General features: G+C 40.6%; 2 protein-coding genes across 4 annotated transcripts; both read left to right on the top strand.

The window, feature by feature from the left end:
• Window positions 1-382: 382 nt before the first annotated feature.
• LOC120793463 (FYVE, RhoGEF and PH domain-containing protein 6-like) lies at window positions 383-17,481 on the top strand. Of its 2 annotated transcripts, none has more exons than XM_040133568.1 (21): window positions 383-621; window positions 1,806-3,894; window positions 5,765-5,915; window positions 6,587-6,648; window positions 7,264-7,294; window positions 9,907-10,058; window positions 11,399-11,555; window positions 11,727-11,814; window positions 12,373-12,423; window positions 12,527-12,585; window positions 12,695-12,766; window positions 13,559-13,627; window positions 14,142-14,225; window positions 14,336-14,415; window positions 14,549-14,651; window positions 14,787-14,933; window positions 15,369-15,474; window positions 15,647-15,741; window positions 15,825-15,953; window positions 16,065-16,204; window positions 16,293-17,481. In XM_040133568.1, exons 1-21 carry the CDS (start codon window positions 609-611, stop codon window positions 16,327-16,329), a joined length of 3,915 nt encoding a protein of 1,304 aa, XP_039989502.1. In that variant the 5' UTR covers window positions 383-608; the 3' UTR covers window positions 16,330-17,481. The 2 variants fall into 2 exon arrangements, with proteins under 2 accessions (XP_039989502.1, XP_039989501.1); XM_040133567.1 differs by having other exon boundaries at window positions 6,581-6,648.
• Window positions 17,482-18,872: 1,391 nt separating this feature from the next.
• Window positions 18,873-26,389, top strand: nr2c1 (nuclear receptor subfamily 2, group C, member 1). 2 transcript variants are annotated; one of them, XM_040134005.1, is made up of 14 exons: window positions 18,873-18,992; window positions 21,174-21,308; window positions 21,465-21,698; window positions 21,855-21,933; window positions 22,029-22,208; window positions 22,301-22,451; window positions 22,983-23,079; window positions 23,421-23,605; window positions 23,977-24,130; window positions 24,276-24,397; window positions 24,513-24,655; window positions 24,919-25,056; window positions 25,225-25,330; window positions 25,488-26,389. In XM_040134005.1, exons 2-14 carry the CDS (start codon window positions 21,237-21,239, stop codon window positions 25,657-25,659), a joined length of 1,833 nt encoding a protein of 610 aa, XP_039989939.1. In that variant the 5' UTR covers window positions 18,873-18,992; window positions 21,174-21,236; the 3' UTR covers window positions 25,660-26,389. The 2 variants fall into 2 exon arrangements, with proteins under 2 accessions (XP_039989939.1, XP_039989938.1); XM_040134004.1 differs by having other exon boundaries at window positions 23,418-23,605.
• Window positions 26,390-27,473: the final 1,084 nt, after the last annotated feature.

The raw sequence follows: 27,473 nt of genomic DNA, 5'->3' as shown, positions 1-27,473 counted from the left end.
GTGTCTTACAAAATATCAGCTGGCCTCCACTCGTATTTCTGGCCTCTGAGTCACACCAGTTTTCTTAATATTAGTAACGATGATGTGTGGGGAAAGATGTGTGCGTACCGCCACTCTGGAAAAATTCCCACGTAGTGATGAGCAAGTACAAAGTCTTAATGCAATTGGGTGGCAATGTTGATCTCATGGGGGGGGGGGGGGGTCGATTGTAGTTCACACAAAAATAACTAAACCTAAAGCCTTCGTGATTTCCTCCTACTCTTGTTAGTCTTGGGTAACGCTACACTTCATTTTAATTTAAATCTTTGTTTGTTTGTTTTTTTTTGTTTTCTTTTTGATCCGGCAGTCTGAGGACCTCTGGTGGATTGTTGACGAAAGCAAAAAGGAAGCCTGCTCGCACATATCGCCAGCAGGCAGCCAGCGCGGCTCCAGTGAGGATGAGCTGCGTGCGGCGGGATGTCGAGCGTTGCTCGGACAGACGCGAAGGAAATGTCGATCTCGTTAGCTCGTAACCTCGTTCGAGTTGACGGCCGGCAGTGTATCCGGACACGAAGGATGGTTTGTTCCTTTTTAAGAGCTGACAAAACAGAAGCGAAGTGAGTGAAGCGATGATGAACTCAGGTAAGTGACTGGCAACTTTTTACTCCGATTTCTGCGTTTGTTTGTTCGTGTGTGTGTGTGTGTGTGTGTGTGTGCGCGTGTGTGTGCGCGCGCGCGTGCGTGTGATACCTACTGGCCAAACATATTACAAATCAGGAAAGTTTAAATGCGCTTGAACCATTTCTTTATTAGTTACCTGATTTATTTTTTTACACATACAGATACACAATACAAATAAACAATGCAACAGACGACTTGTACCTACTAGCTGAAGCTAATTTTTGCTGCCCCAGTCCCTGGTTAGGCTTTTAAACTTAGGTTAAACCAGCTAAATAAATAAGAAAAACGCAACAAAACAGATCAAACAGACTCCGTCTATGTGCGCTTGTACTGTGCAGTTAATTGTCTGGCAATCGTGCTTTTTAAATGTGTGTGTGATAGTATTTAGGGCATTGAACCTGTGTGCCACTCATGCATACATATCTGACACATATCTGACTCACTTTGCCAACAATCTGCAAATTAAATTACATTAGATTGTTTTTTGCAGACTTGCAGATTTGTTCAGTGGTCAAACTGTGGCTTGCTGAGTAGGGAAATATGTGATTTGCTGAGGGAAAAACAACAACAACAACAACAACAACGTCCCCTCCTGTCAGCATAGTACAGTTCCAGTTGCCCGCAGAAGATTTCATGACACCAGTTCAGACAGATGTACCAGTTTGCGTGACTCTTTTCCAGTCGCTGTGCCCCCTCCTCCATTTCTCTCCCGCTCTTCATCCCCCCTCTGCTCCTCCTCCTCCTCTGCCTGTTGACATGGGCCATTAGCTGGATTACTGTGCTGTCGTGTGCAGTGTGACACAAAAGCCATGTGATATTTGAACCCCCCGGAGAGGTGGTCTAGTACTTAATGACAGTTTTACACTAAGCTGTCACTAGGTTAGGATCAATGCTACGGAGCAGATTTAAAGAGTTAAAGACTGAAACTCCTTTAGAGCAACATCTGTCAGACTACTGAGAGAAAATAGATGAAATATGCCATCTGGGTATCCAGAGCGTGCTTTTTTTCATTGTGTCAGATTAGAGCCTCAATCGTTTTGCTATATTTTAGATGAAGCAGATATAGTGTGGTTGAGGCGTGGATTCATAGAAGATAACTTAACACAAAATCTCAAGTGCATGTCTTTTGTTTCTCCTCTCCTCAGGCATGCACAAGCCACCTGTGGCCCCTAAACCAAAGCTGGTGCAGCCCCAGAGGCCAGGGCTTTCTCCCTCAACCCCCAGAAGAAACGGCCTCTCTCTCCCTTCTCCTGGCGAACAGAGAAGGGTTAAACCAGTACTGGCCCCCAAACCTTGCCTCTCCAAACTCACCACTGCTTTGGAATCCAAACCTCTGGCTTCAAAGAGCCTGCACGAAACATCTATAACAGAAAACCCTCAGACCGTTGGTCTACTGAACTCCCAAAATGGAATACAGCAAGAAAACAAAAAGCCAGATTGGGATTATATTATTCCTATTTGCTTGTGTAGCCAGGAAAACTGCCAGTGCATCAAGAACACATCACCAAGCAGAGACAAAATGGAGAAAGAGTTGAATATATCGCGTAAGGGTAAAACTGAGGAAAACAGAAAGCTTCTCCCTACATCTCGAGGTACTGTGGACAGTAGAGAGAGAACAGACACTGCTAAAAGCCAGGTGGTGAGCGCTAACCCTCCACAAAATGTTTGTCTACAGCCTGCCTCCACCAATACCCACCTCATTAACAATAAACCTCTACAAGAGATGCTGACTTTAGACAAAAATCTTAACGCAGACATCAGTACCTCCAGTCCTGTGGTGAACGATAGGCCGTCTCTTCCCCACAGAACATGGAGCGACGAGGCAAATGGTAACGTAATACCACAGAGTGCAGCTGGGCGAGGTCAGGAGGAAGATGCTCTTGGCTCAGAGCAAATATCTTGCATGCCCCAACCCAAACCAGTCCCAGCAGCCCCTAGGAAACCCGTCCCTGTACCACGGAAACCCAGGACAGCTGCTCTGGTTCTTCAGGAAAAGGTGGAGGAGGAGAGGGAAAAGATTATAAGCCGGGAAGGGAGGGAAATTAACGTCAAAGAGGTGAAGGTGTCATCAGAGGGGAAGGACAGCTCATCCCTTTCTGTCAGTGTACCTGTTAATAAAAACAAGCAGCCGATTGTTCTTTCTGCGAGAAAAGCCTGTGCTCCACCAGTCCCTCCACCCAAGAAAAAGCCTTTTCTGTCTGCACCTGAGAAAGTGCACACCTCTGCTCCTGAGACACTGCCAACGGATGTGGAGGAGGAAGATCTGGGTTGGGACAGCAGCATCTATGAGATGGAGATATCAGTTGACAAGGAGGATGAGGCGGTGGAGGAGGAGATGGAAGGAAAGGAAGATCAGGAGGCAGTCTACAGCAACCTCGCACATTGTCCTCCTTCTAGCAGTTCGCTCAATCAGCCGGAGATCAGCCAGCGTCCTGCCATCACTCTAGCAGCAGAGGATGGGGCGGTCAAGGTGCCTCCAAAGAAGCCCCAGAGACACAGCAGCCCGATGGCATGCACACAGAGGAAGGAATCCGCCGAGGAGAAAGAACAGGGGAAATTAGGGGATAATGAGAAAAGGCAGGTCCTTCCCAGACAAGATTGTGTTTTGAAGGAGAGAGTGATGAGGGAGCTGCCTTTGCCTTCAGATGAGAAAACGAGCGGAAGACTCTTAACAGCTGGAATCATCAAGCCTTCACGTTCCAGCCTGGGCAAACAGAGAGCCAAGTCGTTCTCGGGTGCTGACCTCACTTGCTCTGACGGACAGAGGAGGAACTCTTTCCGGAAACTGCTGGACTTGAAGCTCTCGGTGAAGATGCTGCCCAAGCTGATAGCAAAAGGAGGCCAGTCCCCAGACTGCACTGCGAATGATGACGAACCAAGTGTGGACAAGGACCAAGATGCATGTCAGAGCTTCCCCGAGCATCTCAGATCCGAACGTAAATTCTCCTGCCCTCTGATTGGAGTAGAGCAAAGCGTGGACGGAGATGATTTTTCTCCTGGAATAGATCAAGCTGTTCATTATGAGAACATCCCTCACTATGAGGAGATACCAGACTACATGAACTTTTGTGTGGGACAGACAGGATCATCTCCTCGGGCCTCCTCCTCACAGCCTACAGCGTGGGACAGCGAAATGTATAGTGACGAGGGCATTTACGAGGAGCAGGAGCCATATATGTCCTTTGAGAAAAACACTCGACACAAACAGTATCAGACACCAACAGACTATGAAAGGTAGTTTACCGTGGCTTTCATTTCTGTCTCTACAGCACATCCTAAACTTAGCTATGAGTGTAGTGTACATTAGGTGATTACCCCTGTTTTCTGAAAAGAGTACAGAAAAACACCCGAGGCTTCTTAAAACCAGCTTGTAAAGTATTAAGCTACTGACAGAGTGTGACTCTGTATCATCTATATATAAAAATAGAAGATCACTGAGAAGCATTTCACATTGTCTTTTGTTAAAGATTCCTGTTTGAGGAGTTGGACAGGTATTGTGACACGCGTGCCTGCAGAGCCCTTCAATTGTTGAGGGAATGGGGGTTGACCTAAAAATTTAGATACAATTTTTAAATACATACTTCATACAATAGTTATTATCAGAGTTGGCACTTAAACTGAAAGTGTTTCACTTGTTAAAGGGTCAATTCATCCACCAACAGTCCAGGTTTTGAGACATCTGTCACTGAGATTTTTGCCGTCACTCAAACACAATGGAGTTGTTAAAATTCCATTTGTGCTGCTAATTAAGCAGTGTGTCTTTCCAGAAACCATGTTCCTGTTACTCTGCATAATCATCAGAGCCTGCTGTTAGTAGTTTTTAAGCGAAACTCGTTTTTATCAAAGAGATTAAACTGACAGTGAGGTCTGTGAATTAAACAGAGGAACAGGGACATTGTTGACATTGTAACTTTAAATCCTCAAATCCTAGAATTAAAAAAATAAAAAATAAATAGAAAAATCTACACAGACAGATATACAGTAGCTGTTGACAAGGTGAGAAAATATGATTTTAGATGAACTGACCCTTAAAAAGTTTGTCTTCACCAGCCAGTTTGGTGTTTAATTAGCTCAATTAAACTTTGAGTACGTTTGTGTTATTAGTATTCCTGGGAGTGATGTTTGTAATTACCCTACGTAAAGAATATATGCCGTGTTATTACCGACTAGCGAGCAGAAGTCAGTTGGAAAAATAGGATTTCAGTTTGTGTAACTGTACACTCTGCGTCTCAGAGGCTTAGCGTGTCGCCCCTCTTTAGTTCAAACAGTGCAAACAATCACATGTTGAAAACACGTTGAGCAGCTTGCAAACAGAGACCAGTCACAAATGCAACAGCTATTGTAAACATGTCACAGTAAGACCCATTGACTCTGGCTTACTTGGTTTGCTGCTTAGCCGTGGTCTATTTCTTTTTCTGCAGTTTTGTTCAGGGAGGTGCCGTCGTTTCACATGTAGTGCTCCCTCAGGGAATTGTGGTATTTTAGATTTGTAGTTTCTCTTTGGTGCACTTTCTTTTCATCTCTTCATATCAAGTCATTTTTTTAGATGCAAGACTGAATTAACAAAGGGTGTGATGACTGTGATGAGTGGTTTGTGTTTGGTTTGGAGTTTGCTTCTCTTGGATTTGACCGCATTTATCCAAACTACTGCTCCGTGACCCGAGGCACACAGCTGGGCCAAGACTAGTTTTATGTGACAGTGTTGATGATAATCATTAAATGTTTTTTCCGGCTGCGTCAAGTGCTCCCTTTCCTGTGTGTTCTTTTTTATGACTCCCCCTTGATCAGAGCAGGAAATGTTTGAATTCTGCTGGGCTGACAAAAAGACATACTTCCACAGATGATATGCTGACATAGGTGTTTTTATTTCAACCTCATCTTTTCCCCTCTTCTATAAATAACATCCTCACTTTCTTGTAGCCTTCTTTTTGTTCTAATCATGTGCCATTTGAATGACTAAAGGTGTGTCATGGTTTGCTGCATTCAGTGTTTTTAATAAATGCCTGGAGCTGCCTCTGTGTGTAAACAACACCTGCACAGTTTACTCATCCTCGGCATCTGTCTCGGTTCTTCCCCGACCCTAACATCCTGCCCTTTTTAACAGAAGGTCTGCCAATGAGGAAGTGGCACCCCTGGGTGAAGGCCCCTCGGATGATGATGTTGCAGCCAGCACCTCGTCCTCGGGTGAGGAGGATGAGGACGATAGCAGCTCCATCTCAAGTAAAGGAGACCCTGAGCAACCAGAGGAGAGTGCGGTGAGGAGAGGAGACACTGTTTATGACTTATGACTTTAGTCCCCTGATGTGCTCAGAAATATTTTCTGGAATCATCTCACAGGGTTTGTCCTGTACAAGATCTGAGCGATGATGGTTTTCTCTGGGACCTACAGGGAAAACTTCTTATTTGACAATTTGTTCCCTCATTTTCATTGACCTCATGTATAACAAATACGCTCAAGCAAAAATTCTCTAGCAAACAGAAAATCTTCCCGAGTATACAGTCAGTTGCCAGTTTATTGGGTACACCTAGCTAATGGTAATGCAGTCTTATACAACAGCAATAAATCCTCCCTTCGTGGCAGTTATAATTTTCAGTTTTTATTGAAAATGTTTTAGAGAGGTGTCGACCCAACTGTATGATCATTTTGGAGGCTGCATGGTGTGGCGCTGTCGAATTGTATTGTGTTATACTGACAGGTGTTTCTATTATTTTGTCCACCCCGTTTATTTAAATGAGGGAAAGATAAATAACAGGAACACCTCTCTGTTTAATACAATACAGTTTAAAGTACATCCTCTACTAGCTAATTAAGTAGCAACTGAGTGTATTATGATGCATGTATTTTCTGTGAGTAGTTTTGTTATGAGCCTTGTTTTTTAATGCATTTTAATCAAAGTCTGTGTTTTTGCACCGTTGCTAGACGCAGAGTGGACAGAAGAAGAGCAAGATTCACCACATCGCTACAGAAATCATGAGCTCTGAGAGTGTGTAAGAGTCTTAATTTTTTTTTTTTCTCAAAGCATAGGTTCGGTCAAACTACAAACAGAAAAATCCCAACATTTTCTCACTTACTACTAATGGTATCCAGCCATGAAGATAGTTTTGGTTTTAGTTACCCAGGCTTTGAGATATCGGATATCGAGATTTGTGCCTTGACCCCAGTTCATTTGAGATGAAAGGAATGTTGTTTGTGGTTCTCACAATACAGACAATTTGACATTTAGAAATTCATCAGCAGTATCTCAATCTACTAACGGTGATCCCATTACTCTGGATAATAATCAAATGCCACTATAAAATGAAAACTCACAGCACGGTCTGTATATTATGTAAAACAAAGTGCATTGCTTTGGACAGATATTTGTCTGTTGCAATTTTTTTCTGCTGTGAGCACCAAAGGCAAAATTCCATTCAACCACATTGTATTGGGTAGAGACAGAAATCTCAAAGCCTTGGCAAAAACCACAATTTTCAGCATGGCTAGATAACACCAGAGGTAAGTGAGAAAACACATTTTTTCTTGTACTTAGAGGGAATGACTCTTAACTTTATTACTTTCCTTATGCATCATTACTAATTGAACTTTTCCCATTGTTTTTCTAGGTTTGTTGATGTCCTGAAGCTGCTTCATGTTGTAAGAACCCCCACACACCACCCTTTAGTGTTATTTGCTTCACACAAAAACAGGCCCCATTTTTGCTGTGATAAGACCAGAGGCTGGTGTTATTCTGTATATGTTTTATCTAGTGCTAGTCCACTGTGAGAGCCCGCATTCTCCATATGCGTTTGATTATGCTAACCACTGGGGCACACCCCATGCAGGATAAGACTGTTTGCAGACCCAACTCCCCTCAGTCCTGCCCTCGCAGTTCACATTCCTCATGGTTTTCCTCTGACTTTCAGTGGTGGTGCGATCTGACGGTAACAATACACTTAAAAGGAGTCGTGTTGTCTCCTTGTGGTGTTTTTGAGAAATTGAATCTTGAATGGGTCGAAGCCAGCAAAAGGATATGATAATCTGGTTTCTTTCCTCTACTTCCCTCAAAATGTTTGTGACACATGACAAAACGCAATGTAGGGTAACAAGTACAACAAGAAGTAGTAGCAGTATCTGTTGTCAAACCAGATCAGTCAAAACTAAGGCAGTCTATAAAATAAGGGCCAGTGGCTCTGTGAGTCTTCACATCAGTGCTTTGAGCTAAATGCTGCGAACATCACCATGCTAACATGCTCATAATGACAATGCTATGCTACATGGTGATGTTAGGCAGGTATAATGACCATGTTTAGCGTTGTGTGTTAGCATGCTAAAGTTAGTTTTAGTTTTTATAGATATCTGGTCATAAACCAAAGTTTATGGACAAATTCAAATTTTGACCTGATGGTTATTACAACTCATGCTGTGGGGAACTTGAATGTATGTGCTAAAATTCATGACAATTATCCATCCAGTGGTTGTCAAGACATTTCACTCAAAAGCACAAATGTCAACCTCATGGTGGCGCTAAAGGAAAGGTCAGGGGATCACCTGTGTCAGTGAGATTCATCCTCTGGGAGCCATGAATGTCTGTACAAAATTTCACATCAGTCCATCCGATAGTTGTTGAAATATTTCGGTCCGGACCAAAGTGGTGTACCAACTGACTGACAGACCAGCATTGCCAAACGACTAAAAACAAAGACAGTTCATTAAAAAACGACTTCATCTCTTAAGTAATTTAATCACGACTACAAACACAGACAATGGTTGGTCGCGTAAGCCTGATAGACGGTTTAAACTTTAAAAACTGGCAAGCACAAAGAGGAATGGCAAAAGTTGTATTATGTAAGCAACAGACACGGCCTTGATTACACATGTCTGATTCATAGAAGGTTGACGAGTACTGCTGTTATGCAACCCAGTGCGACGCACTTTTGTGTTTTGCAGTGGTGCTTTACCTCAAAGTTAAAGTCCTACACGTGAAAGTTAAAGTCCTTTTTGCTATTTTTCTTCCATTTTTTTTTTTTTTTTGTTGGACAAGAGTACAGTCATGTGAGCAGATGTTTGGAGAGACAAAGGTCAAGAAACGAGAACGTAGTAGGACCGAGACACAAGCGATGGCTCCTCACTGCAGAGCACAGACAGGAAGTGCTTGGGTCTCTGCAGACTGTAGGGGAATGGAGTCTAGTAATGAGGAACAGTCATAGCAGGAATGTGGAGGTGACTTAGTATATGTTCATTCTCCATCTTTAGCAGGCAGTCATCCAGCTTTCCACGAACGGATGGATGATAACACAACATTTGTTATTGTTATTTTTATCAGTTCTCAGTTGAACTATATTTTTAGCCATGCGAGTGCTATGCTCTTTGTTCTGTTGCTGTCTGGTGAAAACCTACTGTCTCCAAAATGCTGACTTCCCAGCAACAGAAAAAATAGTTACAACTTTGACTTTTAGCTTGATGAAAATGTAATGTTGGTGAGTCTGATGAGCTTTCAAAACCCTCGTAAACTGTACTGTTCAAAGAATATTCTCATACCTTCGAAGAGTATGTCATCTTTATCTGAAATCATGAAAATCAGCCAAAGTCAATCAGTGATTGTGCCCACTTCACGCAACATTACTAACAAATATTCACCTACTGCTGATTCTTTTTTTATCTTACGAATCATCCATGTCTTTTGTAATAACCACATGACCCACCTCCATCACTGACAGCTGTTGTAGTAGGAAGAGATCACAGGAGCTCTCTACTGGGCGCCCAGTCTGTAAGCAGTTTTATTTGCCATGTGTCCACGTAAACCGCCAAAGAAAACGCCACGTCATCAGAAAGAGGAGCAGAAACGGCGCCCTCGGGCTCTTCTGTGCTCGTTTTTTTTTTTCTAGTCCTGATTCACTGTATCCTGGAAATCTGAGGATGCTTAATGGAAGTCAGGTGTGTGTGTGTGTGTGTGTAGGTCATAGGTCAGCAGTATTTCTCTTTCTTTAACTTTCATACTTAAGGTTCCTGGAGCTTATCTAATTTATAGTGTTTTTTCTGGGACCATGTTACTTGATTTTGCACAAAAGACGAATTTTAAACCTGTATTTTTTATTTTTATTTTTTTTAGTTCATTTCTTGGACTTCATTGAATGATCTCAGACTGAATTGCATTTTCAAGAAAATCTAAAGTTCGATAAGAACCATACTCTGGGTTTTCCCCAGTGTGCCTGAGTTCCTTAATTTCACCATCCAACTCTTTATCTGTCTGACTGTCTGACCCACAGGACTTCCGTGATGCCGTGTCTAAAGCATCTCGTCAGAATGGGAAGCCTGTGATTGAGGAGCGTCCTCTCAACCAGATCCTGTATTACCTCCCACAACTCTACGAACTCAACCAAGACTTGCTGAGAGAGCTGAAGCACAGATTGGCCAAATGGTACAGCAGAGTCAAAAAAAAGGGTTTTTACATTTTTATTTATTGATCACTCTTACTGAAACCAAGAGCAATAGATACAGGAACACCGTATGGCACAAAAGTATGTGGACATCTGTCTCCATACATTTGTGTACTTTTGGTCTGTGACTGGTTTGTGCTCTGCCCCTTGTTCAAGTTAAAGGAAGTCTTAAAGCCCCTTAAAACTTAGCCTAGAATCTTAAGCATTCATTTATCTCCATATTATTAAATATTCATGATTTTAAAATTAAAAAAAAAAAAAAAACATCTTTAGATAGTAGTACAAATTTAATCCACCCACTACCCATAGGATGTGAACATAGCATAAATCCTGATTGGTACACGAAAGTACCACATTTTTCCTACTAAGCTCCGTCCGCTTCAAATCAGTTCGAAGAGCACAGAGGAAAAAAAGGAATACAGAAATCTCTTAAGTGAAAAAAGCAAAATTGTTCCAACTTGAATGAATCCATCGCAGAGCCCTGACCTCAGCCCCAACCCAACACCTGTGGGATGAACTTGAATAACAACCGCCAGGCCTTATCTGACCTCACTAGGCACTCACTGTTGTGCCTGAATGAGCAAACCCCCCCAGCCAGGTTCCAAAGGCTTTCCTAGAAAGGGTGGAGACTGTTGTAGCAACATACTGTTGTCCCTGGTTTAGGAATGAAATGCTTAACGATTAGATGTGGGTGTAATGTCTGGGTGTAAACATACTTGTTGGGCATTATGTATGTACCTGCGGAAAACCATATTCCTGAAATATCTGGTTTTCCACAGGCATTGCTCATGATACACTTAACCTAAATGCTGTACACATTACATTTTGATCAACTTTATTTTCTTAGTTTACCTTATTCGTTTATGTTGTTTACTTAAGCTGTACAATAGACTATGATCAGAGTATCATGTGAAGCCAGAGAGAGAGAAGTCGAGTGTTTTTATTGCATTGCTCGGTTTTGTTGGTACCCACATCTACTCTGTTGCAGTGTTACACCTGTTACTGTTGGACTCACTACTGTGCCAGTAAAACAGTGGCAGGTCAGAACTCCAGGAAAGGGGAACATGAATAATCATCTTTAATGTTACTCATAAATAATATTAGTTAAAGTGCTTTAAATGATAATGAGATAATAACTGTTGGAGTAATACTAATAATAAGTCTTGATTCTAAAGCAGTACAAAATATTATTGTGAAATTATTCATACTGAAATATATAATTTACCACAGTGTATTCTACAGCTTAGTTACTCATGTGTACTCAAGAAAGTGTTGTGCCACAGCCTGTAGTCTATCTCATTCTACTTTATTCTGTGTACAGGGATGAAAATGCGCAGCTAGCAGACATTTTCCTGAAGAAAGGGCCCTATCTGAAGATGTACTCCACATACATCCGCGAGTTTGACAAGAATGTGGCTCTGCTGGAAGAGCAGAGTAAGAAGAACCCAGCATTTGGAGCTGTAGTACGGGAATTTGAGGTAACAATGCTTGTTCAACCTGTTTTCTCGGTCTGGTGGTGGTGGTGGTGGTGGTGGGGGAGTCCCTTTGGGTCAGTTAGGCTTCTTTGTTTATGTATGTGTAGAGGACATGCATGTGTATTTGTCCCTGAAAACTGTGTCATTTGTGAAGCCTATCATTCTCTGTCCAAGGCCAGTCCACGCTGTGCCAACTTGGCTCTGAAGCATTACCTACTCAAGCCCGTTCAGAGGATTCCACAGTATCAGCTGCTGCTCACAGGTACTTCTGATGAAGTGTCACTTTCACAGCTTTAAATGAATCAACATAATATCATTCTGAAGTCAAAGTCAAGCCTTATTTAAACCCAAATCAATTCATCCTTGTGGTTATGGGCTCCTAAACATTGCATTTTTGACCAGCCTGTATTATCTCATTATAGGCATCATGTCGCCCCCTGGTGTACAGAAAAAAAAGAAGTTAATAGTTCTGTCTTGCTTCTTAAATCCTCATCTAATAAGATTTTTGAAGTGCAGCCCAAACCAGATTGAGTGACATAACACAAGCTTTAACATGAGTGGGCTTAGTGTGTCATGAGTCTAATGCATCAGGGGCGATCGTTCGGTGCCAAAATGCGAAGAATGTTCCTCACGTCACTCTTGTATAATTGCATTATGCAAGCACCTGCTGACCTTTTTATCCTGGGTTTTAATTTCCGATTACATTCCAGGAATTTACTACACAACAATGAGCCCTTGTGACCCACTGTACAAAGTAGTTTTTCACTTGTTTGGTTGCACTGTTGAACTTGACTTTGAAATGTTTGCAATTTTGTTTCAGACTATCTGAAAAACCTGAATGAAGACTCAGATGATTACAAGGACACACAGGGTAAACAAAGGATCTTTTGAATCTGTGTACTTTAAATTCAAGTGATGGTGACAGTGGAATTGAAACATTGTCTTTCATGTATGTGATATTTTTTTACACTCAGCTGCCCTTGCTCTGGTAAAAGAGGTGGCCAATCACGCCAACGACATCATGAAACATGGGGTGAGAGCCAATTAAAATTTTACAATCAGCACATTTTCTTAACAGGTTGATTAAATGTTCTATACAGGTTGCTGATATTCACCTTTTTTTTTTTTTTTTTAAATCTCAGGATAATTTCCAGAAGCTGATCCAGGTGCAGTGCAGTCTGAATGGCCACCATGAGATAGTCCAGCCTGGGCGGGTAAGGCCTGATATATGTTTCTTAGAGTTGTGTTTTTTTTTGTTTGTTTTTTTTCTTATTGTGCTTTACTATTTTACATGTTGACCATTAGAAAATGTATCTAAATTAGATTGTGTTACGTTAAGAAATACACTTCATTTACATTAATCACCAAAGCCCTTTTCCATAAATATTAATACATGTTTCAGATGAAGCAGTAAAATTAATAAAGTTGAGAACTCAATCTCACTTTAAGATCCATTTAGTAGCTGGAGCTTTCAATCGTGTTCCTCGTGGAGTAGTCGATGTTTAAACTTCCATTTTTCTGCCACTTGAAGGACTTCTTGTCCTTGTTAGCTTAATAGTTAAGTTCCAGAGTTCCTTCTTGACTTTGAAAATAGCAGCTGACAAAACAATATAACCTCAAGGTCCTTAGGGTCCTCACAGGGTCCTGTTTCTAAGGAGCAAAGTGAAATGGAAACTTAGAATCCATCAATTGAATTTATGAAAGAGTGACAGCTGATTCAGACTGTTAACTGATATTGCATATTGCATCAGTTATTCAATTTTTTAAGCTGTAACATTAAAGCTTCTTGTCATTATAATGAAATAATTATATAATAATCATAATAAAGTACTGATTATTATGATGAACAGGAAACCACATTAGCAGAACTACAACACTATTAGCTGTAAACGTTTATCAACCAAATGGTTTATGGCCTTTAGGACTGTTCCTTAACTGTCTCATTGAATTAAACGTGAAACAACAAACATGACTTAATGTGGTCTTGTCACATTTTTGCGCTCCAGATCTTCCTGAAAGAGGGTGTCCTGATGAAGCTGGCCAGGAAGGTCATGCAGCCCCGAATGTTCTTCCTGGTACAGTACATATATCTGTTTGTCCTTCTCCTACTTCATGCTTTCAGAACATGATCATGGTAACGCTTTAATGACCTTGTCATCTGCCCAGTCTACACTGTCCCACACTCCCTCTGCTCCAAATGCTTCTGTGAGGGAACATTATGATCAGATGCTGGCCCCGAGAGATGCTCATTCTGGCTTCATTTTTAGTTGGGTTCATTTCAACGGATTATATGGTCAATACATATTTGTATCGCTGTGTTTTTGTGCTGCTGTGAGGATCCTATCAGAGACTCTCGACTGTCCTGGGGTCAAGGCTCAAAGGTGATCCAGCCTTTGATTATACTTACCCAAACTTTGCAGTTATCTTTTATCAAAGCACTGCTGGAGAATGAACCCAAAAACAAAAAAAAAACCAAAACATAAAATCAATTCATTTCTGCCAGTCTTTTCATCGTCCTACTCTGAGCTCCTCTGTAGTGTATTAGATAATGACCGAATGTAAATGATGTTTCTATGTCATTTCTCCTAGTTTAATGACACGTTGCTGTACACCACTCCTGTTCAGTCAGGCCAGTACAAGCTCAACAACATGCTGTGTCTGGCTGGGATGAAGGTGAGAACTTCTTTTTTTTAATTTTCTTGCATTTTTCATCTTTTTACATGCATATTATCACTAGAGAAGACATACGCTGCCATCACTGCTCACAGTTAAAATAATTACAGGTTAGCAAACCAAGCCAAGAGGCCTATCAGAATGAGCTGAACATTGAGAGTGTGGAGCGCTCCTTCATTCTCTCTGCAAGGTAATGATCCGAAACAAAAGGTATCTCTTTTATAATTCATTACGTAATAGCCATCCTGTGTTTCTCTTTGTAGTGCATAGGTCTGTCAATGCTGTGTAGGTGTGTCGTTACACTTTGTTTTCTCTTCCTGCAGTTCAGCCACAGAGCGGGATGAATGGCTTGAGGCCATTTCCACAGCGATCGGTGACTACACCAGGAAGAAGATCAGTTTTATATCTGGCAAACCTCCAGAAGAGGTAAGACAACCTCAAAAATACACCTCAAATGTTCCCTGTTTGCAAAGTATAAGCTGATGTTAGGGTGATCAAAACTAAAGAGTGTATTTAATGGTGTATATATGAGCAGTGAGCGTGTTTTTTACTAATATCCAGGCAGAACTGAGGGATAGTAGTGATGGTGCTCCTTTGGGATCCAAGGCCCCAATATGGATCCCTGACCCGCGCACCACCATGTGCATGATCTGCACCTGTGAGTTCTCTCTAACGTGGAGGAGACACCACTGCCGTGCATGTGGAAAGGTGAGGTGACAAAAAGTGGCCTACCAGCACCTGTAAAGCTCACTAATTAGCACGTTATATCTTGTTTGTTTCAATTGTACAAAAACTAAACGAGTTTAGCATCCGCTGGCTTCCTGGCGACAGTAGACACAGTAGAACTCCAGGAAGTCACTGGTCCTGGCAAAGAAAGAGTCCGACACGTAAGCCCCCGTAAAAGGGCAAATTGTCATGTTTACAGCAACCTGCTGTTGGTGATAGTTTCATATTTACTGTACAGACAAATATTGATATGGATCTTCTCATCTAACTCTTGACAAGAAAGTGAATGAGCATATTACTCAAAATGTCTAATTATTCCTTTAAAAACAGGACAGCAGATCACATTACAATTGCTGTTGTAAAAAAAAAAAAAAAAGAGAGAAAAGTTTTGTATCATATGCTTTCTCATCCCATCAGGTGGTGTGCCAGTCCTGTTCCTCCAACAAACACTGTCTTGAATACCTAAAGAACCAGTTAGCACGAGTGTGTGACCAGTGTTTCCTTGTTCTTGTGCAGCAGAAAAGTGAGAGTAGCTTCCTTCCTTCCTAACATTGCAATGACAAGACACTGTCATCCTTATATTTTTATGTTGCCTAAGACTGAAACATCACTATGAATTAGACACAGACATACCTTCTTTTCTCTGTCTTTTCTGTGTATTAAGCCACTGCATGTTGCATATCTCTGTTCATCAGGTGAAAGGTCCCTATCAGCAGCTGTATCCCCAGGAAGCAGAACTACCTTTGCTTTCTCTAGGAAGCAGAAGAAGATACCTGCGGCGCTCAAAGAGGTGGCTGATGCATTGTCCTGATCAGGATGCATTGTTGTTTATAACGACCAGAAAACTCATCAGATGGGTTTTACTTGTTTCAGGTGTCAGCAAACACAGACAACTCCTCCATGAGTGGATATCTGCAGAGGTCCAAGGGCAATAAGAAGCAGGGGAAGAGGCTGTGGTTCGTCATCAAAGACAAAGTCTTGTACACGTATGCTGCAAGTGAGGTAAAGTATCCTACCTGTCTCAATAAAAGGCTATCGTCATGTTATAATTGGACCAATAGGATCTGATGTCATGTGAATCTAACATCTATCCTTTATTGTGTCTTCATGCAGGATGTTGCAGCCTTAGAGAGTCAGCCCCTGTTAGGATTTATGTTGAAAGTAGATTCATCTCAGAAGTTACAGTTTAAGCTCTACCACAAAAACACACTTTATTACAATTTTAAAGCTGATGACGTACAAACAGCCCAGAGGTACAGTATCAAGAGGGATGCTACTCATTGTTGTATATGATGACAGCAATAACAATACTAATGATGTTTTCTTTTTTTTTTTTAACAGATGGATCAACTCATTCAAAGAAGCCACTGTACTTTAGTACCTTCAGACCATGTGTGAAGTTATTCAACATACTTTCTTGCCCTTGCCTGAAAATGTTTTACCTCAGTGCTCTCTTCTGCAAAAAGCACCTGGAGACACCATATTAGTTGCATTGAAATTAAATACACACATATTTTATTGCCTTTATCAGATTTACTGTAGTTACCTTTTACATTATTTTCAGAGCACTCCTGTGAAGGTTGTAATTACCCATTTTGTTTTTGTATGTCAACGTGAATCTTTTCCACCAGGTTTTATGTAGTTTTGGCTACATCTTAAGAATTATTCCACTACCATCTGTAGCCATTTTAGACTTTTGAGCTCTGATTTTGTCACCACATTTTTATTTAATTGTCTAGGAACCTGCTTGGATCTCCATTGCACAGATTTGTCAATAAAAGCCCATTGTCTATAGATTTGTAATAAAAACTTTCATATCATTTTGATCCATATTTACCCAATAATCATCAGTGGTCAAAACAAATCATGTAGATGTTTTTTTGTTTTTTGGGAATAATTGCTTTATTTCACAATTGTGAAGTTGGCTATGGAACACAAGATGTGCACTTTCACCTTACATTATTAAGCCTTTCTGTAACTTTGAGTATCAACTAAAGTCTTAATGGTGTATTAGGGGAATAGTCACTGTTTGGACATATACTAACTGTACTTTGACAAAACTGTACCAAAATGTGTTTTGCACTTAAGTCACTCAAATGGCTGTAAATAGATTATATCCCTACACGCTTATCATCTGTAAATATAGATGGTTGTAAATGAAATGTTATCAAATTTCCATGAATCTTGTTTTTACTTCTTTTTTGTTTAACTTTTTCTTTTGTCATGGTCAGTTGAGCAAAGAGGAACAAACAATTTGCCTTTGCATTTAAAATAGTGGAAGAGCAATGTGTTTTAGTAGTCAGCAAATGGGGAAATAAATAATATGAATACTTGTGTTGCTGTAACTGAATAGCTTTTCACATAGATGATATTTTTAAGTATTAATGAAATACTGTACTTAGAAATCACATCCATTTCAGTGTTAAAACTTGGTTGCTGTTGCAGGAAGACCAGTAATTATGTAGCTGCGGAGCCCTGAAGAGCCACTGAAGAGCATGAAGTTGATTGGACATTGTTCATTGTATTATCTTTTTTTTTTTTTTTAATTTAAAACAATAAAGCCTGAACTCTGCCTTTTGCATGCACCATTTTTTGCAAATGCACCATTTATAAAGATTTAATAGACTGTAATTAATAAATTTATTAGTGTTAATACTTTATAGATCAGTTATAAGGAATTAATTAGAACAGCTTTTGGGGTTGCCATGTTGTGGAAAACCCCTCTGGTACAACACCTTGCTTGTCTTTTCAGCTCTTTGATTCATTAGGAATACCTCTCCAATGGACTGTTTTACCATGTATCTTCTGGAAAAGGCTGGAGGACATTGGACCGAAATCCGTCTATAAACTGCTAGTTAACATTTATAGCTTCAGATTTAAAGGATTTTAGAACCCATAATTATAAATATTTATAAATGCAGATGACTAACTTTTGCTAATGGCTTGGTAGAAATCCAGAAACCCGAGACCCTTTAATAATGTCATACTAACATTGATAACTGCAAATCTGATGACCTATTAAAAAAAGTTGTGAAACCCTAAGTATTCATTATTGGTTCGACAACATTTATAACTGCATTGTTACTGAACAGAAACGTACAACTATGTTGCTACCAAATCATTAAATTTAAACAGGGCACACCGATGCACGAGTCTTTATTCAAGCAACAAATCGGGAACTTATTAACTTAAAATAAAATAATAAATAATAAAAACAGCTCTTACCATGAACATTACATATTTACCACATTGTTCTCTCGACATCTGTACTATTTTAAGTTTTGTGCGTACATCAACAGCTAGTCAAACTCTGTATTAGTTGATAAATGGATTCTGGTCCAGATGCTCTGTGGCACTTTTTCAGTTGTGGCCAAACAGTCCATTGGAGGGTCCCCCAAATGAACCCAGAAGATACCAGGTTTTGATGTAGTATTAATGACTTAGAACTGATCTGATCATGTATCAATCATTCTATAAAGCCATTAATCACAACTGACAAACCCTTTATAAATGGTGCCTTCTCAGAAAGTGGTACCATAATGTTAAATCCAATGACGTTGCCTACTCTTCTCTAAGAGTAGCTATTATTCTGATTACGTTTTAATTACTCCTAAGTACAGTGCTGTGGTACCAGTACTTCTTAATGAGCACAACATTGAAGCAGCATTATTTTTTTGCTTTGACTAACTGTCTATGTGGCAGCAGGTTCACTTCATGCAGAACTGTTGAGGTGCGTTCAGCGAAGTGGATTATTCAACTTTCTCATTATATACTGCGTGCTGCGCTTGTGATTTCCACAGATATGTAATTAATCCTGTAAAAACTGAAGCCAAATAGGAAAATAATAACATTTTGACAGGTGTACACCATCACAAACCAGCGCAGGCTGTGGACGGCGGCTAACTAACTGCGCATGTGCATAAGCCGTTTATTGATGAAAAAAAGGTCACGAACTCTGACCCTCCCACCAACTGCAGCAAACAGTTAAAATATTAACTTATTGAAAGCAATACATTATCTGACCTAAAAGCTTCTCGACAGGTAAGAAATATTTATTAATGTGGACGCATGATAGTTTCATGAAAGGGACACGACTTGCCGGTAACACAGGAAGGGAGGGAATGTTCAGTAGGTCTACAGCAGGGAAGCTGCCATTAGCTACCAGCTAGCAAAGGCTAGCCTAGCTTGTTAGCATTGTCGTCCGACGCCCGGCGCATAAAAATTACATTTGGTAGGTATGTTATAATGTTGGTATGTGTGAGCACCCACATTGCTGCTTCTCTAGCAAACGTTTACGTGTAGCTGTTGAGGCAATTCGGCAACAGGAACACTGTTAATGGACATGCTAGTTAGCCAACATGCTCAGCCGCGTCAGCTAACGGTGTTACTGCTATCTGATGTTAGCTGGTGCGCTAGCTTTGCTAACCAGTCTCCGCAAACTAAACATCCACATCATTGTTTTAGACGTGAATGCGACAGCGGCGCCCCGTAGTGTTAAATCATCAGCTGTTTTGCTAAAGTGCCGATAGATGTGGAAATCCAGTGCAAAAATTAGTGCGAATTCCGCCCAGTTGTCAAAACCGAAGTCCTGCCGTTGACTCTACGAGTCGGCATCACGGGCCTTGAACCCTAGCATGCTTTAACCCTTCAATGTTGACCTTTCACCCACAGGAAAAGAAATACCTTTATCTTCCGTATCGATTTTAAATAGCTGGCTGTCAAGAGCTTGTCTGAGTTACTACTACAGCTTTACTGCTTATCTGTAGACGCATTACAGTTAAATTAAGCTGTATTTTAAAACAGGGCCAGCAATAGTGCAGTTTCAAGCTAGCGTCGGCTAGATTGGTTAGCATAGGCCACAAACTAACATTAGTTAGTGATATGCAATATGATGGACCAGAAATTTGTACTTTACCGGTTGGTTCATTACAGATAATTTCAAGCTAGTTTTGATTTTGGTTGCTCTAAACATCGTTTAGAAATATCGATAAAGTTTTCCGGCTAAAGGGAGAGGTAAACTAATAAACGTGAGGAATAATAAGAGTAGCTGCAACGTTAGTTAAGTGTTATGTAAGGCATATTCACTCTTAGTGTTCATCTTAATAACAACCCTGAACTGTGATATAGTGTATCTAGCAATCTGAGTTGGAGCTGAGGGTCCCGCCACAAACAGCAGTACATAAAATGCTATTTACACTTGAGGTGAAAGTTTTATGAAATTTTTTATGGGATCTTAATTAAACACAGAACTCAAACATCGTTTAAGGATAAGACTAGTGATTGTCTGTTTTTTTTTTCTTTTTAATCATAATCAAATCTCCATGAAAACACTAAAACAAAGAGATAATTGATCCTGTTGGTGAGTTTTGTCAATGTAGCCTGACAGTGCTTATTCCTCTGCATCATACACCTCCACCATTTTCCAGAACTATTAAAAAAAGCATATTTATCCCCTTTCGCTGACATATTCCTACATTACCTTGAGCACTGTAGTTTCTTGTGAGTCAATCACACACATACGCCCGGCTTCTGTAAATTGGCTACTTCCAAGTCCACTTAATATTTACAAATCTGCTAAAAATAGTCCCCAATGTCGGTAAGAACTGCATTGCTGACAGTAAGAAAATTAGAGAATCCATATACTTGGCGGTATTCCCTGTCCTGACCCATCATTTGCATTAATAAGACATAAAGTAAATATATTTTTCAACGGAGGGAGGACGCACTGCATGGCTCCGGCTGATCCAACAGGTGATCTTTATACTTGTAGCAGGTAGAAGTATAAAAAACAAGATCCCAGAAGTCTTGGTAGATATTGAATAATGCAGACATCTGTGGAAAAAACTAAGGCACTCCGTCTTAAGGTGAAATGATTACTAATTTTTTCCTCGACCGTACAGGCAAACAAACAGACCAACACGTATCGACTCTAGGTCTTCATTAGGGTCCTCAAGCATATAGGCAAACAAACAGACCAACGTGTATTGACTCTAGGTCTTCAGTAGGTTCTCAGACCCTAGAGTCGATATGCGTTGGGCTGTCTGTTTGCCTATATGCTCAAGAAATAAATTGATAATATTATTTCACCTGAAGACGGACTGCCGTCGCCTTTGTATATTTAAACCCCCCCCCCACACACACACACAGTTGTCTGCATTATTCAATATCTAGCAAGACTTCTGGGATCTTGTTTTTTATGAAATATATATGCTCTCTCTACAGGCGTGCATGCCTCATGGGGCACTGATGTGAAGAGCAGTGGAAGAAGGTGTGTACAGTATCAGAATGGATGGACAGACTCAGAGGATTCAGCTTGTGTCAACAGACAACAACATGGCTTTAGGACACAGAATCCAGGTGATGTGACAGCCTGTGCACCACTAGAGACTGTTATTCTGTTTTAATTGTGTTTGAATGAACACATGTGCAGAATGTGCACATGAATTAGCTTAACCCCACATTTACATCTACAGACAACACTCCCTCATGTGTTGATTTTTTTGTTTGTAACAGATTGTAACAGATCAGCAGACTGGCCAGAAGATCCAGATCGTCACAGCTCTTGAGCCATCCTCTCCCGGAAAGCAGCAGTTTATTCTAGCAAATGCTGACTATTCCCCTGGTGGGAAGGTGATCCTGGCCAAGCAAGATGGCTCACCCAACAAGGTCATCCTAGCTACTCCAGATGGCTCTGGGGTTAACCAGCTGTTGTTTGCCTCCCCTGAACTAGCTGGGCAGCAGATTCAGGTATTGCCAGAGGATATTAGTGACTTCTTTCAGTCATTTTTGATAAACAAGTTAATGAAAGGTCTTATGACTGAAGCATGAACGTGTTTAGCCAGTCTAAACTTAATCCTATGTTTGCTGTATTAAATTATTCCATTGTCTTGGGTTGTTTCCCAGTTTGTGACTGAAGGCTCAGACCAGTCTATTGCGAAGCCAGTGGTTGAGTACTGCGTTGTTTGTGGGGATAAGGCCTCAGGTAGGAAAGTTGAATTTGCTTTAACATTATTATTTTTCTGTAACACATGAGCAAGTGTTCACTAATCCGACCCTGTGTTCTCTCTCCTCTCTCAGGGCGTCATTACGGAGCTGTCAGTTGTGAGGGCTGTAAGGGCTTCTTCAAACGCAGTATTAGGAAGAACCTGGTATATACATGCAGGGGCTCCGGAGAGTGTGCCATCAACAAGCTTCACCGAAACCGATGCCAGTACTGTCGACTGCAGCGCTGCATAGCTCTGGGCATGAAACAGGATTGTAAGCGACTGTAGTAGTCAATGTATACAGTTTTGGATATGTTATTTAGGAGTAGCAAAAATAAGGTTTGATGTCTTTGTTTTGTGTTTTAGCTGTGCAGTGTGAGAGAAAGCCTGTGGAAGTGACCACCAGAGAGAAATCTGTCAACTGTGCTGCCTCCACTGAGAAGATCTACATCCGCAAGAACCTTTGTAGCCCTCTGGCTGCCACGCCCACTTTTGTATCTGACAAGGAAACTGCTAGGTACATGCCACTTAACAAAATATGATACACTAATTTACCAGATTATTGGATACACCTGTACAGTCTAATACAGCATGATAAATATCCCTGCTATAAATAATATCTTTGTTACATTTCTAAGAAGTATGACATTGTATTGGACTGCATCATATTGAAAGTTGTCTCAAGTGATTTGTTTTCCTCATTTCTGTACATGATGGAGAAAGGAAATTAGAAACGCCTCTCAAAGTGATACAATATTAGCACTAACTATAGCCTCAAAATGACCATAGAGGTGAATTAGCACCACTCTGACACGGGGTCATTATCTGACCATTATAAGCTTAAGAAAGATGGGATTTTTTTGCCAGGGCATTCGATTGAATTAAATTAGATTGTACATGTGTAACAAATAAACTGGTTATAGTTTGAGTGATGACTTTTATCACTTTACATGAACCAAGACGCCCAACTGTTCTGTACATCTAGTAGTAATTATTATACTGCATGTGATACAATGTGATATATGAAATGTCAAATCTCTAACTGTAGGTCTACAAGTTTGCTTGAGTCAAGCATGTTGCTCAACATCCAACAACCTTTCTCCAAGATGGAAAATACCATCTTGATCCCAGCATCCCCTGACAAGGTAACTGATGCATTCAAATTACAGTACATTTAAATATCTCATGTTATTCTGTCCTTAAATACAAAAGCCAAAAATAATAATATTAAGGTTTTATATACATCAGATTGACATACAATTTGAATTTCAATTTGACTTAAATTTAACAAAACATTAACTGCTTGTACATTAATAGTACATGTGTCTTAACATCTGTGAGTTGTGGACCATTTTTTGTCTTTGTTTCTGGAAGCAGTTAAGTAATGAGCACTGTCATTTTGCTAATCTGAAGCAGGGCATTGCAAACAAATACAAACTTTGTATTTTTGAAGCATGTTTGATAATTACACTGCCCTCCTCAGCAGGATGACCCATCTCAAGGTGACCTTGGTACGCTGGCAAACGTAGTCACATCCCTCGCCCACCTCAATAAGACCAGGGAGGCAAGTGACAGTGGCAATGATCTGGTGGGAGTTGAAACGCTTAGCAATGGCGACAGCTCGATGACAGACATCCAAGGAGATGAGCAAACCGCAAGTGATATTACTCGGTGAGGGAGATGTCATAATCAGACAAGAGGCTTTGATACTGACCACTGGTTTCTGAATAAGTTGATACAGCTGATACAGCTAGTGGAGTTCTACATGAGCACCAGAAAGAAACCCAGGGGCTGTTTGCTGTTTTTTCTGTTTGTCACAAAGCTTTAATAGAATTTCCTGTAGGGCCATGTGGTTTCTGACTTCGCTTTTAAGGGCTTAATTAGATTGGGCTGTAGTCAATCAAAAATGTGCTATCTTGGCCTGTGCCAGGGGTGCAATGCTGTGCTTTGAGTTGTATCCTAGAGTTCCTGTTTCTCTGCAAGCTACAATATATGAGATGCGTAAATCAAAACGTGGATCTTCACATTTTGTGTATTGTTAGAGCTTTTGACACCCTGGCCAAGGTGCTGCACCCTGGTGATGGCTCAGCAGGGGACTCCTTGGAGGCCACAATGCAGCTGATGTCAGGGGACCAGTCGGGTCCGGTAGTGGAGTTGGAGGGACCTCTACTCTCTGACAGCCATATCCCTTTCAAGGTAAAAGTACAGCTACTGACTGTGACCCTCAGGATGAAATCCAACTGAAACAAAAAAAAGGTGCTAATTTTTACTGAGTTACACAGTTTTCTAATCAACCATTAAGTCGTGTCCTCGCCCCCTGCTTTACAATTTGTTCCTACAGCTTATGATGCCTTTGCCTGTGCCAGAGTACCTCAATGTCAACTACATCTGTGAGTCAGCTTCCCGCTTACTTTTTCTCTCTATGCACTGGGCACGCTCCATACCTGCCTTTCAAACCCTTGGGTAAGCCTTTGTCACAAGATTTGTCTTTGTTTCATAAATACATCTTTTTAAATCATTGTCATTACATGTCAATTGTAAAATGACAGTTTCAAATTAATCTTATTTTATTTTGCAGTGGTCAAGACAATGACATTAACTTGATGAAAGCCTGCTGGAATGAACTTTTTGCCCTGGGTCTGGCACAGTGTTCCAACGTTATGAATGTTGGTACCATCTTAAGTGCCATTATCAGCCATCTGCAGACCAGCTTACAGGAAGGTAGGAGAGCTCTCTTGCTGCCTGCCTGCAAATTTTTTTTTTTCGCTTGAATACAATTTTAAAAGTGCAAACAGTGTTCAGTGTGATACTAAGGAGAAAGCAATTAACTTTTACAGACCCGAAGCATATTCTAATAAACTGAGATTTTACATCTGTCATGTTCATTTTTTGTGGCACAGTTTGTCCTGAATTTTCTAAAAAAAAAACAACATCCTTGTCTCCTGTAAACTTGTCTTTTTGTCTTGTTTTTTTGTCTCCTACAGAGAAGCTGTCCCCAGAGCGAGTAAAACTAGTAATGGAGCATATTTGGAGGATGCAGGAGTTCTGTAACAGCATGTCCAAGCTGTCCCCAGACTCTTATGAATATGCCTACCTCAAAGCCATTGTTCTCTTTAGTCCTGGTGCGTGGATAACTGGCCATTTTAAAAAGTGAAAATTGCATTTTCAAGTTCTTTTTTGTATTAGGGCAGAATCCTTAGCATGTTGGAACTCAAGAATAAAAGTGGTACAGATGGCCAAATGTTCATAGACTCATGTCTGGCTGTGTGCATTTGTTGTTTTTGTACCAGATCATCCAGGCATAGATAACACACCACAGATCGAGAGGTTCCAGGAGAAGGCTTACATGGAGCTGCAGGACTATGTGACCAGGACCTACCCAGAAGACTCCTATCGGTTAGTCGTGTTTACTTCTATACTACATAAAACCAACAATGATGGACTAATATAGAATTACATCAAAAGGTATCATCCTAAATTCTACCTGCTAAATATAGTTTACTTGCTACATATGCTTAAATTTTATGTCTTCTTTTCCCCTCGTTACTCCCAGGTTATCCAAGCTGTTGCTGCGTCTTCCTGCCCTCAGGCTGATAAGTGCAGCTGTCACTGAGGAGCTGTTTTTCGCTGGGCTCATTGGCAACGTGCAGATTGACAGCATCATCCCTTATATCCTCAAAATGGAGTCCACTGATTATAATAGCCAAGCGGTCTCTGGTGTCTGACACACTGTGCCATTTGTAACAGCAACATTGGACTGTGAAAACTCAACAGCCAACCAATCAGAGTGCTTTGCAGACTGGTCACTGAGTGGTCATAACATGCTGGATTTATGACACAGCATCCTATGTGAATTTTGTTTTCACTCTTACCTTGCTCCTACTTCTGACACCTTAGTAACCAGTCAGTACAGAACAACTCAAAGAGGACAACATTAAATCAACTCCAATGGCAAGCGAGCCCACCAATATTTGGCCATTCAGGAATGAACCCTTGAATCCTGCATAGTAGATTGTGCTTTTTATTGTACATAGTATTTTATGCTTCATTGCCTCCAAGCCTTTCCTTTTCTGCAGATCTTGTTTGTACTTCGAAGGAATCTGAATGGTTTGTTTTCCACTGCTTTCCTACATGGCCATGCTTTTTTATTTTCTAATAATTATGAGGAAAAAAAACTTGTCATAATGTGAATTGATTTGTGAGATGTTGTTATTGCTAAAGGTTAAACCTTGATTTCTTATGTTTGCCAATCCAAAGGATAGGGCAGCATCACTTGTCAACTATTTGACATCACGTGGATCTGAAGTAATTGTGTATATAGATTTGTATATAGAAAGTACCAAGAAGGCTATCATGGGCGGCACTTCAAAATTCATGGATTCGATCTTTTGGACATATTAATGTGGATGGAAAACGATGGTCAAGTCATTTGACAATAAAAACATCTTGCGATCATGTTTCCCTGTTATTTACACATTTACAATTGAGCTTTCATTTTGATTGACAATATCAGTGAGAATTGATGGAGCTGATTCCCAGTATTTATCTTCTTTATGTAATTTTCATGTAAAGTTGTTCTCACAAGAATCAAATTCAGCTTTCCAGACTCAGTGTGCTGCATTTTGTTTTTGTGTTAGGATTTTGGACAGCAGTCATGTTAGGAAAATTTGGGAGGTCAGCAGTCTGCATTATAATAGGCTTTCTGTGTGGATGAAGAGGGTAAGTATTATCTGTAGCACTGCCTGTGTTTGGGGTGAGTATGTTTAGCTGGAACTCTTAATTAAAAAGTACTGGGGAGTGTTTTCATGTGTGTCATTCCTGCAAAAATCCTTAAAATACAGCAACAGTGAAAAATGACGAAATAGTCTACATAAATTCTGAGCCAGGTAATCAGTTTGTTAAGCATTCAGACAGACATAAATGGGAGAATTCATAGTCGTCACAGGGAGAAACATCCTATAGTTTAAAAAATGTACCAAGCTAATCAACTCTTGGCCTGTGTCATTCAAAGTCCCCTTTAGAGTGAGTAATGATTCTGAGGTGTTCGTTGACCAGGCTCAAGTAACCTGTTACCGCTGAAACTGACCAAATGCACATTCGATAGTGAGGTTACCACTGGACTCTTGTAAACATGTTGTCTTCTACCTCCTCAGGTGCACTAATCCGCAATTTGACTGAGGAGGAACACGTTTTTTGTCCCACACTGGAACTCTTCCAAGAAGCAGGTTTACTAAATGATCTGGATAGCTTGGCAGAGTAAAACCTGGAGCAGCTCTTTTGTACTCGTATCAGTCTACATTACAGACTTGATGAGGCTCTGAGTTTTACTCAAAAAACCTTTCAAGAATTCTCAGTAATCCCGCTTCTTGGAACTTGGCCCTGCTTCTCTTAACACAGCAGATAGTTTACATGTTCCCTTTGAATTAATAATGCAAAATCTGTATCCTACCTCAGTGACTTATTGCTGTGTTTCGTGTCAAGTGACGTGAAGATGGAGGATGTTGAGGCGTGCTGGGTGCAAGGGACTGGACCTTTCAGT

This window comes from Xiphias gladius, chromosome 8, assembly GCF_016859285.1.
Source record: "Xiphias gladius isolate SHS-SW01 ecotype Sanya breed wild chromosome 8, ASM1685928v1, whole genome shotgun sequence".
In the NCBI taxonomy this organism is placed as follows: Eukaryota; Metazoa; Chordata; class Actinopteri; order Istiophoriformes; family Xiphiidae; genus Xiphias; species Xiphias gladius.
The sequence above is the reverse complement of the archived record's forward strand: the minus strand, read 5'-3'. Positions and strand labels throughout refer to the sequence as shown.